General features: G+C 43.7%; 1 protein-coding gene across 4 annotated transcripts in view; it reads right to left on the bottom strand.

Annotated features, from left to right (window-relative positions):
* CORO1C (coronin 1C) overlaps positions 1–15,554 on the bottom strand; it is a 62,312-nt gene extending 46,758 nt beyond the window's left edge. Inside the window, exon 1 of one of the 4 annotated variants that reach the window (XM_067307166.1) lies at positions 13,988–15,536. In XM_067307166.1, the coding sequence (XP_067163267.1) occupies positions 13,988–15,422 (1,435 nt within the window). In that variant the 5' untranslated portion in view covers positions 15,423–15,536. Of the gene's footprint in view, positions 1–3,253; positions 5,802–6,425; positions 6,508–13,987 lie in introns of those variants that run through there. The other 3 variants (XM_067307169.1, XM_013946294.2, XM_067307167.1) reach the window with 3 other exon arrangements.
* Positions 15,555–16,086: the final 532 nt, after the last annotated feature.

A 16,086-nucleotide genomic window follows, 5' to 3' on the forward strand; every position in this document is an offset into this window, starting at 1 on the left:
CTTTACCCCCAAAGGAACATCAGGGAGTGATGTGAGGAGTACAGAGATTACATACATGAATCTAAAGCATGGAGAAATAGGAAGCCAAATTAAGGCAACCCACCTTTCAAAGAAAGCATCTTAAGACACCAGGCAGAATTTTAGCAGATTGCTCCAGAAAGTAGCAGTGGCCAGGAAAAAGATGCTAAAAAGCACCACATTCAGTAGAGGTGTTTTGTGCAAGGAGAGCTATGCCTACACTTCATGCTGTACTGAAGCAGAAGTACATATTGCTGAAGTACCTCTGGCAAACAGTGATCATCTAAGCTGGCTCAGGAATTTTTCCCACCTTGCAAAGCAATCTCAGCAGATCCAAAACTGAACTTTAGTTAAAAAAATCCCTGCAAACTCCCAAAACTCAACCAATCCATCTAATCAAGATAGCTTTGTGCCTATTATTCCAACCTCCAGGATACTGCAGTGCTCTTTACTTACATTATACTGTGGAAATTAACAGCTGAAAAGCTAAATGGCACTTTATCCCCCCTCGCCTCCATCCCAAGATACCCTATGTCAATGCAAATATATAAACCACCTGTAAAATGGGGACTACACTTAGTATTTCCAACTAGTATCTGAAGGACCTTGAGCAAATCACTTAACCTCACATTCCCAAGTTGGAAGAAAGGGTATTGATTTGTTTCACACAGGTAACTGCAAGAAACACTTGTAACAGTAATTGGAGACAATATGATGAAAAACAACAACTAAATGCTAAGCATATACCCTTAATCAGTCAAGCATTTAAGATCCCAGTATGAACTAACGCGTGGCGAGAATTTTAGGTAAAGCGAGGGGGGGGGGAAAAAGTAAGCTGTTCCAAAAGGTAACGCTAGTACTGAGCTGGGGACCTTACCTTTGATTCTTGCTGATGACTATCTTCCATATCAAGTGATCATCTGCTCAGAACTGCCAGTTTGCCTCAATGCCCAAGGGACAGAGTACTCGCTATGGTTTGAATCTGTTATTGTCTGCTGATCCCTAGTGGAGCTAATTACACCCATTATCAGTTTGTCTGATTGTGTCTGACACACGTCCAATATCCAAATTTGCAGTATCATAGGGTATCAGGTGCTCCTTCAGACTTGCATGGCAAGAGAATCCTTCAAAATGTGATGTTTCAATACAGCACTTAAATATATGTGAGAAAAACAATGGATTTTTCAAGGACTCAAGAACACAGTAACTATGGCAACTATATGCAGAACTAAGGGGATGAAGGGGGAGGGAAGATAAGTTCCCACATTTCAAAATACTCTGACCAGAGTGATCCGAAATCTAATTTCCCAAGATTACTTATAGCAGGAATTGCAGATGAAGTGTATTCCCTAGGTTCATACATGGATGTAAACAAGGTTTGGTTTGGTTTTTTTTTCCCACCCTCTGCTTTTAAGAAATTCTGATCAGGCATATTTGATAACAATTCAGAAGTGGTTGCTTTAATATTCAGCCAAAAGGAACTGTATATAGATTAAGTATATTCAAAAATAGACACTACAGACAGCCAATATTTAGAGAGGACTTGCACCTATTTTGGTAAGCCACAGAAAACCCATGACCCTTCTTTAAAGGAAACATTTAGACTTCAACACAATCAACAATATTCCAGATGAAAGCTGCTAGCTCGTCTTAGTGCACTTGATGACCTCAGACTGAATTTTAATCAGTTTAAGTCAGATCCCACCATTATTTTAATTTTATTTCCACTGCTTTTTCAAATTAAATTATTAAAAGGGGAGACAAGAAAAACTAATTATGATGGATTGAGAGGCCCAGCTCAATGTCAAGCAGAATCACTGTAACTTATCTGACCACATCTAGCCTCTACCACTCAGAGCTAGAGCTCGAAAGAGTTAGTACGTGCTCATAGCAAAAAGCATATGTATAAAATTCAAAGTATAACAACATTTCAATAAGAGAAAGCAATAATGTTGAAGAAGTGAAGCTATGCTTCCTTCCTTTCTCCAATGCAGGTGACTCCACATTGGTATCTAACTCATTAACAATTTTACCTTCTTTTCGAAATTAGCAAAAGAAAACAGTCCAAATCCTATTTAATCTACTAAACTCATTCTTGTGCACTTTCTTGAGGCTTGTTATGTACAAAGGCAACCAGAAAGTGTTGCTCCCCTGCTTTTTTTTTTTTTTTTTTTAACAAACAAAAAACCCCACAATCTCTTTGCTTTTAGCATTAGAAATTCAGGTCCTGCCTGTCGTATAAGATTCTGAAGATGTCTGGAGAAGCAAGTGACCTTCTGACAGACAAGAGTATGATAATAACAGAGAAGAACTTGCTAGTTATTGGTTCCTTTTTCCCTCACCTTTAATCTCTAACTGCAACAACCAAGTGACAATTTAGATTAAAAAAAATAGTATTAAGAACTCAGCAACCACTTCCTCCTCCCAGGGCAGGCAGAGAGGGTCCCCACACACGCATTCTGCAAAACATCAAAGGACATCCAGAAAACCTTGGAGAACCTTTCAGGATAAAGTGTGTAAGTAGTTATAGTTTAAGGTTTTAGGCCCATTTGAGCATATAGCAAAGAAGAAAAATGGTTGAAGAGCCCATGCTTGGTCGCTTTTAAACTGCGGAGACCTTCTCTAAGAGCGGGCACTATGAGAGCACTGGCAGGCTGACAGCCTCCTAAAGAGCAACTGGGGTTTTTTCCCCCCTTAAGAGAAAGGAACAGGTTGCCATTGTCACTACTTGCCTGTCAAGTTCCTTGCTAGCACCTGACCTACACAGCACGATTTTAAAGCGTTTACAGTATTCCATCACAAAAGCAACTCCCGTTGCAGGAGCGCTTTGTGACTTTTTACAGAAAAGACTGCTGTAAAGAGATTACAGCTGTCTTATTAGCATTCTTGGAAGGACTGAATTTTCAGGGCAAAAAAAATCTTGAGTCTGTGAAGAGTGCTACGGGAGAGTGTAAAGTAAAATACTCTGTTTGAACAAGCATGCAACAGGGCCCAGACAGCCTCCTTTATTTTATGCCATATCACTACCTCAGTTCATATCCTGCCATTAGTTTTGATCAGACTTATATTCCTTGCAAAAACATATACATGCACACATAAAATTAATTTACAATAGAATGAAAGTAACGATGCTATAAACAGGAAGATTTTTATGGCACTTCTAATTCCTGATTATTATTGAGGAGCAACCTTCAATGTAGAGATCGGAAAATATTACAGGGTGGCGTTTGCTCACTTATTTAGATGCAGTGAATCACAGTCCTGGTATATTCCGTTATGAACCTCTGCAGTCGATTTGCTCCTCTGCAGATCATCGGTGCGAGACTCCACGCATCAGAAGGTCCTCCAGAACAAAGCCAAAACCTGCTCTTGGGACCACTTTGGTTGGTCATTGCTGTGTCTAGAAGCTGGATAATTTTGGTGTCACCTGATCTTCACGTGCCCAACGCTATCATCTTTTAACACATGTAAAGTCATGTACTGAACAATTACAACCTCAAAAAGAGACAAATAATCCATTTTTAGTGCAATTTCTCACATGAGAGAACTAGAACAAAACAATTCTATTAATAAACAAAAAGGGGCCCAATAACAGATTCCCAACTACATTGGCATATTCAACACATCCAAAATAATCACTTTTCACTACTAGCTTTCCTGCATCACATCAGTTAATCTAAATCGCTTTTTGCCTTAGTTTTGACATAGCATTCATCCCAGTAATGCCACCATTGCCTTCCTTTGTGCACATCATGACAAAAATACCAGTTCATGCTCTACCGGCCCAAAGCCAGACATTCTGATTTTTCAGATATGGCTACATAACCAATGTCACTGCAAGCTGAAGTTGTAAGCAGTTTCAAATCAGACTAACTTCACACTTAATAACCAGAATATAACCAGACCAAAAATATTATGTGGGGGAGGCTACAGGGAAAGAACTAGAAGAGAACAGACGTTACTTCTTGTTCTTATGCCCTGTAAATGCTTAAACTGGGGCACTTAAATCCTCAGTGAGTTTCTGTTCCAACACATCCTTAGAGGAGGACTGAGATTATCATAAAAGCCTCAATAAAACAAAATCAAAACAAACAAAACCCTACTTTAAAAGTCAAGAAAAAATGTGCCTGTGAGTTTGCATAAAAGGACATTCCTAGCCCTGGGAGTGGTGCACTGATGACCTCACCAAGTTGAAAACTCAGGCCAGGAAGTGTTTTGCTCATGTCTTCAAAATAGGAAGCTGGCATCCAAGTTAATTATATTTCTTGGAATCAATAATCAAATTAAAAACAATAACATAAATGCTCTTACAATCAAAATGCAACACTGTGCTTTAATGAGCCATTTTATGAAGCAGTCATTAACCTCTTATTATTAAACTTTAACATGATGCATGTAATGCACAGTTATTGAGTGTAGATCTCTCGTACTCCTTCGCTATATCACTAAAGAAAGCTGATATTTTATCCTTCTGTGCATTCCATTTCACTGCCATTACACTGAATCTCTGCCTTTTGCTTGGAGTGAATCCCAGAAGTGACAGATGCAATAAGCATGAAGATTTAACTTGAAAAATCCAATGATGTTTGAAAAGGCAGCTCGCTAGAAGATAGGGTAATGCCAACAGAGAACATAAAAGAGACACACAAATGCTGATTAAAGCAATCTGCGTAAAAGGCTACAAATGACCATTAAAAATTTGCCATTATGAAGCACTATATTAAAGCAAACACAAAACACATACTCCCTCGCATATACCGGAGCGTGTCAGGTCTTATCATGGCTACTGAAAATACTGAAAAATACACAAAACAAACATGCATTGGCTTTATCACAACAGTATTTGATCTTCTACCTTTGTGTACACAGTTTTAGCAAACATGGATATTAGCTGAAATAAAATGTCTCAGCAAGTGCATGAGAAATGTTTCTTCTCTTGTACAAGAAAAGATGATTCAATGCTTGCTATTCAGAAGAAAATCAAATATATCCTCTCCCACCCCACGCGCAAGATATCGCCTGTTTTCTCTGTCCATCACGCATTCAGCACATATGAACACGCTTCTTAAGAGATGGACTGTGCCAGTTCACACCATTTTCCCACACTTCCAACAGCCACAGAGCTTCTCGCCTGCATGTGCGTGTAAAGGCACACGAAGAGAGAGGATAACGTCACGTCATTCGGATATAACCTGGCCTAAAATTAAACAAGAACTGGCACTAACAAACTGAAAAATGAAGTACAGGCTAGGATATCCAGAACGTCACTCTCGTATTTTGCTAACATCCTTGGCCTTGCGCTAATCCACACGCACATCTGCTTGAAGAGGCTGAATAGATGCACTCAGACATTTACAGTACTGAAACTACAGCTATTAAAAAAAAAAAACCACTAATGCATATCACTTATCTTTAACAATAAAACTGTAGTCAATCAGTTTTACTTTTGTTTCCGGTCAGCTTTCAGTCCTTTTTTATCTGTCTCATGCACAGTCACAGCATCACATTGTCTACACTGAGATACTACAGCCCAACGCTTATGTGCCTGCAGGCTGGAAGTGTTTCTGTATATTAGGAGCTGAGAAGAAGCTGAATTTTACAAAGTAAAATAAGCAGCAACCTTTAAATTCTGGCCTTTAACACGCTGCTATTAAAACAAAGTGGCTTTTTGTACAGAAAAAAAGAAAGCCTCGGAACATGTCACACCATCCAGGACTTTTTATATCTTTCAAGCGGATTCAGGAGAGCCATTAGTAACGGCATGACATCTACCGGGTCAACGCGACGAATGTAAAGGAAAAAAAAAAAAAAAAAGAGGAAAAAACCCCCTTGAGTCATCTTTTGTCCTCCTCCCCACCGCCGAGCGGCACCGAGGCGCGGGGTGACACCCGCCGGCGCCGCACCGGGCCGCGGGGGCACCGCCGAAAAGCCGGGCGGAACAAAAGCCCCCCCCGCGGCCGGGGCTCGCCCGCCCGCCCGCCCGCCGCCGCCGAGGAGCCGCCTCTCGCCGCACCGCACCGCGCCGCACCGCACCGCGCCCGCCGCTCCGCTCCGCGGGCGGGGCCGGGCGGCAACCTGCGGCCCTCACCGCCGCCGCCGCCGCGGGGACCCGCCCGCACCGCACCGCGCCGCACCGCACCGCACCGCAGCGAGGAGCCCAACGGCCGCTGCCGGCAGGGCGCGTCCCCCACAGGCCCGGCCGCTGACAGCCCGCCGCCGCCGCCGGCCCCGCGCGGGGAGAGCCCGCCCGGCCGCCGCCGCCACCACCTCCCCGCGGGCACCGCCGCCGCCCCGCGGCGGGCCGCCTTCAGCCCTCCCTCCCGCCCGCCCGCCACGCCGCAGGGCGCCGGCCCGCCCCCGCTCCCTGGTTCCCTGGTTCCCGGTTCCCCGCCGCCGCCGCCGCGCACCGCGATCCCGAGCCGCCTCCCCGCGTCCGCTCCTCAGCCCGGCGGAGCCGCCTCCGCCTCCTGCCGCTGCCGCCGCCGCCGCCGCCCGACTGACCGCCGCGGAGCGGGGGCGGCAGCGCCGGGCGAGGCCCCGCCCCCGTCCGCTGCGCCCCGCCCCCGCGCCGGGGGCGCCGCCTCGTGCCGCGCGTTCTCGGCCCGCCTCGCCCGGCGGAGGGGGGGGCGGGGAAGGCCGGGGTGAGTGGCAGACGGCATAGCCAATGGCGGCGCGGCGCTCGCTGCCTCGCGCGCTCCCCCCCCCCACTCCACGCCTGCTCAGCGGGGGCGCGAGAGCGGGCGGGGGCGGGGGCGGCGCGCCTATATAAGCCTCGCGGCGCGCGGTCACGGCAGTTGCCCCTCGGTTGCGGCGGCCGTTGGGTGCTTGCGTGTCGCCACCAGCCGCCTCCTGAGGGGAGCCCCTGTCCCACGCCTTCGTCCCTCCGGGCACCGGCGGCGCGCTGGAGCGGGGTTCCCCCCTCAGACCCGACCCTTTGCCTGTTCGGCACCCTGCGGCCAGTCCCCGCTGCTCCCCAGCCCGGTTCAGCCTCCTTCCTCACAGGTTTGCCCGTGTCTCGCCTGACCTTCTGCCCCGCTCTGTCCCTGCCCAGTGCTCGGATTTGTCTTTCTCCTTGCAGTGACGATACTTCATCCTTTTCCTGTGCTTTGGACACTTGAGGCACGGGCAAGTGGAGAGCAGTAGGTGCTGGCTAAAGGACAGGGCTGTTGTAACAGAAGGGTAAATTACAAACGTTAATGGCGATGAGCGAAACGCAAAGAGCACAAACAGGCCGATCCCCCCGGTCGGAGGATGCTGGCGTCCTTGCAACCCAGCAGGGCCCAGCCAGCCTCCGCTCTCCCACCAAAAGCACAACAGCGAAAAGACCCAGCGATTCCGCGATTAAAAACCATACTTGAACAACGTTACTTCATTTTGTCATGCCAACCTGCTGGCTCCCACCGGTGACATGGAAAACAGCACTGCCAGCAAAACAGAGACAAAATGAGAACTTAAGCCTCTATTACAAATCACACCGCAATGAGTGAAGTATGGGGCAGCAGCTGACTTAAAATCAAAGATTTGCCCTGCTGCCTTAAGAGTAAAGCCACTTTTGGGGATGCTGGCTTATGTGGTTGTAAAGAGTTTCTTTATCTCCACTTCTCAATGAAAAGAGACTAACGGAATAATATAGTATGCAGTAAACAGTAAGAAGCTTAGCACCTGTACAGCAAATATCTCAAGGCACCTAGGATAATATAACCTCCAAAGACCATATGTTTCTGCTCCTCCAGGGAACATCAAGCACAGGCAAATGATGATCGATCATACCCATATCGCTCAGTATTTGCCAAACACAAAGGCTCGTTTGGCCTCCTTAAATGTTTTGGCTAATATTTGCCAATTTGTTTCCATGTCATTAGATGCTTAAGAGGCTTGATTTTTCAGGGGAGTGACACACCCGTAACTCTCTTTATAATCATTCAGTACTTGGAGAAATACGTCTGTAGCGATGAGTTAAGAACACCCTCTCCCCCCATGAAACTTCTACAGGACTGTAAACTATCCCACATTAAGTGATAGAAGAGTGTTAAAACATGCAGAAAGCCTCTCAGATATATTTGCCATGTTTTTGCTGGTCTGACTAGAATACAACTGATGGAAACACCAGATGCCACAGTAGCTCCAAATTAAACAGACAAATGTTACTTAACATTTGTTAAACCTTAACATGTTTAACTACTGCTTCAGTAATCAGGAAAGTCTCCTTTGTGTACCTAGCAACACCTTGATAAAAAGTGATACACCCAAAGATTAGCGTTGCAAGTCTGCATCCCTGCCATGAATTGCCCTCAACCACCAATTACCAAGAAATTACTTTCTTCCTTCTGAAAGTCAACCTAGCACACTTACTCTCCAGCCTCACCCCTCAAATAATCTCTTTAAAAAGAAAAAAATGAAAACAAAAGTAGTTTGGCAGCCTCTGAGCCGAATTGCAGGTAATCTTTAGTTTAGTGGATTAAAAATTGTGATTCATATTTTCCACACAGATACGTGACTTGCTGAAGGTCACACAGTGAGTCAGTGGTAGAGCTGAGTGTCTTGACTGCCAGTCCAATTGCCATGAAATTATTAGTTTTTAAGTTGTGCATGTGGGTTAAAATTTTGTAAAAAATTATTAATGCAAACATATAAAACTGTATTCATAACTAAAAATAATAGAATCTTGCATATGTGTAACTCCTTCTACCTCAAAGCAGTGGGCAAGTTTAAAATGATATTTTAGGTACCAGCCGATGCTTTACCCAGGTCTGAAGGAGAATACCAGAGGTAGCAGCACCAGCACTACCCAAGAGCCTAGAAAAGCAACAAAGTACAATTTTTCCATCCATCTAAAAACAGAGTGGTATTTCATGTACACAGGACTCAAAGTGAAATTTGACCTATGAAATCTGATTGAAACAATCTTTTCAAAAACTGCCACATGAATACTTGGGTCCTGCTTTTACATTTTCACCGAAGGCCACGCCAACAGCGTGGCTTTCTCGACACATCAGTGGAAGAGTCACTCCGGACTGACTCAGAAGGAAATGATACCTGTTGAATTTTCACTAGTGCTTTCTTACGTGCTTGGATAGAAATGATCCAAAGATCACTCAGATTCTCACCTAGATTAATGAGCAGTTTACTGCTCAAAAGATCACCGTACAAGGTGATGAAGAAATGACATAAATCTCAGGATGAAGCCTTCAACAACAGACAAAGAACAGGTAAGATTTTTTAATGCCCTTTGGTTCTAGCCTAAACAGTAACCTTCATCATTTCAGCAGAATAAAATTATTCTAACAAGCAGTACTTAAAGTCTAGCCAGAGGGATGTTAGCATAACGACATGCCAAAATATGTCACATATTCTAATTTTTATAAAGAAAAATATCCTATTTCCAAATTCTTCCAGGTGCAAGGAACTAAGAACAAAGTTTGTACTTGCAGTACCATGCCTGATAATTTAATTTTGCAGAAAGGGTTCAGAATTTATTCAGTATTTTTCACTAGTTTTATCTGTCCCACATATCTTACCCTCTACATCTATGCACAATTGCTCCAAACAATCTATTTCATAGCCTTTATACGGAAACAGCACCATATCCACAGACTCCACCTCTGAGGCTTATGTCAGCAGCTAAATTTAGCTTGCTTGCAAATATGCATCTATTCCATCACTGCAATAAATCGCACCGGTTTGTTCCTATGATGATCTTAACGTGCCTTAAAGGTAACGCACTCGTTATGCCCCACAGCCTCCCTTGCTGGTGCAGTGTTAGTAGCCCTAGTTTACAACAAGTGAAGAGACAGAAGCGTCTAAAGGTACGTGGATTATTTTCAAAGGTCTAGAGCGCAGCTCCTCTTTATCTCCTCGGGAGATGCAATATTTAGCACTGCTGGGAAATCACTTCGCTTGCCGCACATCGCAGCACAAATCAGTCACAGAACTGGAAACAGCACCCGGGAGCGCGTGGTTGTGCGAGTCCCCTCCCCAACACCGTGTGGGCTCTATGCTAAATATATAAGCATTTTAAGACAACTAAATAAGACATTAAAATCTACCCTTCATGGAAAACAGTGTAGCATTGACTGTTTGCTGGAGGGACTTCATTAGGACCTGAGCAGTGCTCCGGGGAGCTCCTAAGAGCAGGACAGATGTAAGTGCCTGATACCTCTATCCAGGAGAAATTGTATTGGCTTTCTGGACCTTCAGCTGGTATAATACAACTTGGCTTGATATCTCTGAGCAGTCTTAGATGGACGGCAACCCAGTCATTCAGGACCAGTAAAGTTACTTGAGGGATGAATTTGCCTCAAACATTTCAATTTGCTTAAATCCTCATTGCTAAATATATTCTGAATGAAGGAAAACGGCTTGCGGAGGGTTTAGAGAGATCAGCAATTTGAAGTCCTGTTATTTTGCAGCTTAACTTCTAAGTCACACAAAATGTGCCAGACATGACAATTTATCTTTAGGTCTTCTGGACTGCAGACATCCCAAGTTATACAACTTTCCAAAACATTTGTGACCACTGTTTATCTATTTATTTCTTGAAACCTGTTGATTTATTATTACCTTTAAATAACATGGAAGGTCAGATTGCAGTAGACTGTCCTACCTGAAAGTTGTGTATTTTTATATTTCGTCCCCTAGTTCCTCATGATTTAGATACGTGACCAAATTCAGCAGTGTTGGGAGGAGCTGCTCCCACTGAAATTGGTGATGTGATCTCTACATTTCACTTAACGTTGTTGGAATAGTGTTTTTTCTTTAATGCAGAGAAATCTATCTGAACTGATTGCAATGAAAAAGACCCATTTTCTGTGCATGTAATAGCATTAGATTACTCTTTCTGCCTTGTTTTCTCAGTGTACATTGCGCACATATTGAATGGCAAGGGAAGCTTTATTAAACTTGTAACACAGCCTAATTTTTAAGGGACATTTCAGTGATCATCAAATGTTCAGCAGCTGTCAAGATAACATTGTACTAACAGCCACCATATAACTGCTCTTGATTATGGTTAATTTTATGTATTTTAGACAGGATTATGTAGTTTACCCAGGGAAACATTGCCTTGTGATCTCTTCACCAAATTTAGCAAAGTGTTTATTCAGAGAAAGAGCAAAGTCTGTTTGGTTTGGCCTTATTCAATCCTTGGCCAGAAAGGGGAGCTGTAGAATTATGAAATGAAGATAACGAGAGCAATGCATTCAATCAGATTTTAAAAATAATAGCTACAAAGGGAGAAGTGCGTAAGAGTATTTAAGAGCATGTGGCAGGGAAGAAAGATGAATATGTGAATTAAAGCATAGGGTTAGGAGTCATAATTCCTTAGTTTTATTCCCAAATCTGCTCCACCTTACTATGTGATATCACACAAGTGACTGCACCTCTTCCAGACACAGTAAATTGGGGTCATATCTCAAGCCTTCTCCCCAAAGGGTCATGGAAGGCTGCTGTGGCAAACAAGCACTTGTGATGACATCGTTTGTCTAATACTTGAATTGGATGGAAGACACTGGAGATTGACAGGTAATAATAAATGAACATTAGGTCAGGAGGGTTATTAATAATTTATATTATTGTTATTAATGATTTAAAACACATTTCATAAAGCACATTTATTACTATAGATACACACTCTCATGCAGGTTATATGTAGTAATATAGATGTCACACGCATCCCTACCAACTTGTCTATAGGAAAGGCACAGAAATACATGCTGCCTGCGGTTTTTACAGTGAAAGGAAATCTCTAATTAAATTCAAGCTAGTCTTTTTCCTCATATATTTTTGTTCTCCATAATTATCCAGTATCATGAAATATATTTTTTCTTTTTTCCCTATTTTTGCAATAAGAGGGGGGATGGATTTCAGTCCCAATACCTAATTAAAATGTTGGGACACCAAATAAAAACGAAGCAATTAGTTGCAACAGATGGGATTTTCTTTGTTGCTATACCAGATGATTAACTAGGAAGAGAGAGACAAGAAAGCAGAACACAGAAAATGAAAAAAGCAAGCTGTATTTTATTTACAAAATGAATATCCTGGGGTTGACACTTCCTATCATTCTTAATAGTAGGAAAAAAAGCAGCCAGGCACCACATAAAGAGCAGGGGCTTTGAGCAGTGATCAGTAACGTGAAGACTGGCGTTGTGATTCCTGTAGCATTCCATGTTACACTTATTACATATCCTAGTCTTGTCCTCATTATTCAACCAGTTTTGAATCCTTTTGTCATCTTGTTCTGTTTCTCTCCCTGCTGTCTAGGATCAAGTTGGACCAAAGATGCTGGAAAAATCAGAGGTATAAAAAAAGGAATCAAATATAAGCAAGATCTCCTTGTTCAGCTAGGCAACATGAGGCTTGGGCAGATGCCTATGTAAAAACAGATTCAGTTTTTTAAATGGACTGCATCACAGATATGGCAAAATGAGACATTATTCCCACCGTTCTTTATTGCAACATTTTCACAGTTCAGTACTGGAATAGATTATCTTGACCCTCCCTCACTATTTTTCTGAAGAACAAGTACATAAACATCTCTCAGGAATTATTTAGTTGTAGCCAGTATAGCCTTAGGGATGAAACATGATTTCTTGTTATGCCTTCTAACCCCATTTTTCTGTAACATCACCTATTGCATCCACCTGTTCTCCTATTCCCCACACAGGATGCTTGCCTCATTGCTGATGAAAACATCACTCCATCTGATCTGGCTGATTAAAACATGCCATATCAGCTGTACCATTTAATCAGACAAATCTCCCACTCAATGAGGAGTGAAGAGACTGGGCCTTTAGAGTATAATCCAGACACCCTGATAATAGCCAGTACTAGCAATGCTTCATGTACAAAGCTTAAATCTGTCAGACTGCAGATAGTTTGCAGTGACAAATATTTCACAACCCTGTTTCTTTACATCATGAGAACGATAATGTGACTTCAGACACTTCCTAAGAGGATAAGATCTGTTTCCCATTGCTATAGGCTTTGTGTTATCACTGACACAAATGCAAACTCTGTGACAATGTTTGTATTCTGACTTGGTTTCATGACTTCTCTGATTAAGTGTAATTGACAGTATAATGTACCCAGCATCGTGGGATAATCACACCTATTTTTTAAGTAAATATGTTATTCAGTTCAAGATTAGTATAGATTTCCTGTGCCTTAACATGTTTATTTTCCCTTATAAGGAAATCCACAATAACCAAGCAGATCATCAATAAACAGAAGATGTAAGTTAACCAGCATGGGTCTCCAATGTCCTTGCAGGATCCAAACTTTCAGACAAACGCTCATTTCTAATCTCTCCCTATTTCTGCATAACTCTACTGTTTTATCAGTACAGTCTCAACAAAGTGCATTTATCCATAGTTTTTCAGTGAAATGGTTTCCAAGTTGATGTCACTCTCCTGAAAGACTTATTCAGCTAAATCACAATGCAGGAGAAAAAGAACCTAAAGAAAAGTAAAGCCTCCTTTTATACTAAAATTAAAATAAAGTCATATTGGATTGAGAGACAGAGGCAAATAAGCATAGATGAAAGTTGGAGAAAGTATAATGTAGGCGCTTCTCCATTGCATCTACTCATGAAAAGCAATATAGAAGAACTAGATAGTACACTTATTTACTATTCAGGAGAGTCTTCACCTACCAAACCCTCTTTTCACAAAACAGCTTCACTGTAAGAAGTATTTTTATTAGACTGCTAGTAGATTTGAATCAATGCATGATTTTCTTCCTACCTCATTAGGACCAGAGATCTGCTAGATCCCAGTGTGCCTTGAGTAGATCTCGTCTGTTGCTTGATTATTACAAGGCAGGTATTTCCTGAAAAGCTTCACAACTACAAACTCACCTCGCTATTCAACTCTCACCTGCAATTTGTCTTAAATTCAGCCTTGAAATACAGCACTATAACCCAGATCGGCATTTTGCAAGCCTGCCTCCCAGCTGAGCTGTCACACCTCACCTTTTCTGGCTGTGCTGGGCGGTGGTGTTGCTGCCTTCCCCTCTGGAGGCTTATGCTTTTCAAAAGTTTTCTTTGCGTCGGCAACTTTAAGCACTTTCTCATCCTCCTGATTCTTCCACCCCTTCCGTTCCTGCTCCTCCGGGCCCCCTCCTCCTGGAATCCTTCCTCCAGTTAGCTGGTCCGCGCTGCACTCAGCTGCGGCTGCTGTCTGCTTCTTGGCAAGCTTTGCTGCATCGCTGCATTGTTCCAGCAGCACCTCTGTCATTGCCATAGTCTTGCTAATACTTAATGCCAGACTCTCTTTGCTGTGGGACCTGGCTGGAGGGGCTGGTGGGGTATTTTTCTGACTATACAAATCGAATATTCCTGCATCTGCTTCACCTCCGAGCTTTTCCCAGCTCTCAAGGAGCTGGCTGCTGTTCTGTCTTGAAAGCTTTTCAGTGTTTCTAGCCACTGAAGCACAATTTGCAGCCGCAGAGACCATTATCTCAAGGCTCTTCACAACCTGCTTATCTTTCTCTGGCTTCCTGACTGGATCCTCTTCACTGGTCTGACCATTCCGGCAAAGGTCTGGAGAGTCGTCAGTCTGAGGGGTGAAGTTAACCGTCTGCCTAAAGCTTTCAGCTGCCTTGCTGCTTTCTCTTGGGATGTGTGAAACAGATGTTGTCGTCTCCTGTTTGCTTTGCAAAATGTAATCCATTAGCATGGCATTTCGCTCAAAGCTATCCAACCTGATTGGGACTCTTGGTTTATTTTCCTCTGAGGGAGAGTTCAATGTCAGTTTATTAACTTGTCTGTTCTCTACGCTACTTTCGGAGTCTGAACGGCTTATCTGCTTCCTCAAGGTTCCTTGGAAAGTGTTGATCATATTTACATTTGGACTTGCTGCCTTCTCATTCCCTGGGTAACCTTCCTGGTGACTGAGATTTTTCTGAATCAAAGGTATCTTGTACTCTGTCATTTCCCATTTCCCTTCACATTCTGTTTCTCCCTCCTGGATCAGGCGTCTGTATTCACTTTCCTCCAGCCTATAAACAACAGGCTTCACTGTCCTGCTGGTACCTGGTCGCCGCTGGCCAACCTGTATTTCATAGACCTTTGGAGAGACTTCCCCCTCATTTCTCCTGCGCGCTTTTGAAACAGCATGTTCTTCCAAGCACAGTTCCTCTGCCACCAGCCCCCGCTGCCCTCTCTCACACAGACTTCTGCTCATCTGTAACTTGGTAGAGACATGCAGATCACACTCGGGGTCGGGAAGGTTACCTCTCTCCATCCTGTGCCCCAGGCCCTCCTGGCTGAGTTGATTCTTATCTAGCAAAGTATAATCTTCACACGTCACTTTGGAGGTTCTCCGGGAAGCAGTGCAGTCTCTGCCGTTTGCCTTACTTGTGTCATCCAGTAGGTATCCATAGTACTGCCAGGTAGAGGCTTCCATGGCCAGGAGCTCAGTTACCTTAATCCCTGATCCAAATGCTTTGAAACTGGCCAGCCAAGGTTTCTTCCCACCTTAGGTCTTGACAGACTTTCAGCACCGCCTTCTCTTCCCTTCACTACTCCGAGAGACCGAGGCAGCTTGGAAGTCTCCGTGCCTGGGTCATGTGAATCAGCATTTTTTAGCCTCATGGCCAGTGGAGATGGAAAATGCATGTTGGCATGATGCAGTCCATTCTCTGTGGCAGGGCAGGATGCTGTCTCCTGACACAACAGCTGTCAGAGTTGATGCTACACTGGTCCCTCCTCAGATATATCCCACCTGAATAACTGTAAATGCATCCCCCAGCTTCTAATTGACTGGTCCATAGCACTTTACAGGCAGGATTTGTTACACAGTCACATCTTCCTTCAGGGACTCTCCCTTTTTCCCCCAACCTGTTGCAGCAGTAACTCCCTAAGGGTCTGTGCAGCAATTCTCTATGGCTTCCCTTTGATGTTGCTGCATCAGCTGCAGCTCATCTGGGCAGGATCACCCTCTGTCAGCTCCTCTGTGGATTTTACAGAGAGCTTGAAAATCCACATCCGTACCCCTGGCGCGCTTCCCTCCCCTGCACCGTGTTCTGACATGAGACCAATTGTCACAGACGCTGTCTCCCAAACACTCC

The sequence above is a fragment of the Apteryx mantelli genome, chromosome 17, assembly GCF_036417845.1.
Source record: "Apteryx mantelli isolate bAptMan1 chromosome 17, bAptMan1.hap1, whole genome shotgun sequence".
Classification (NCBI taxonomy): Eukaryota; Metazoa; Chordata; class Aves; order Apterygiformes; family Apterygidae; genus Apteryx; species Apteryx mantelli.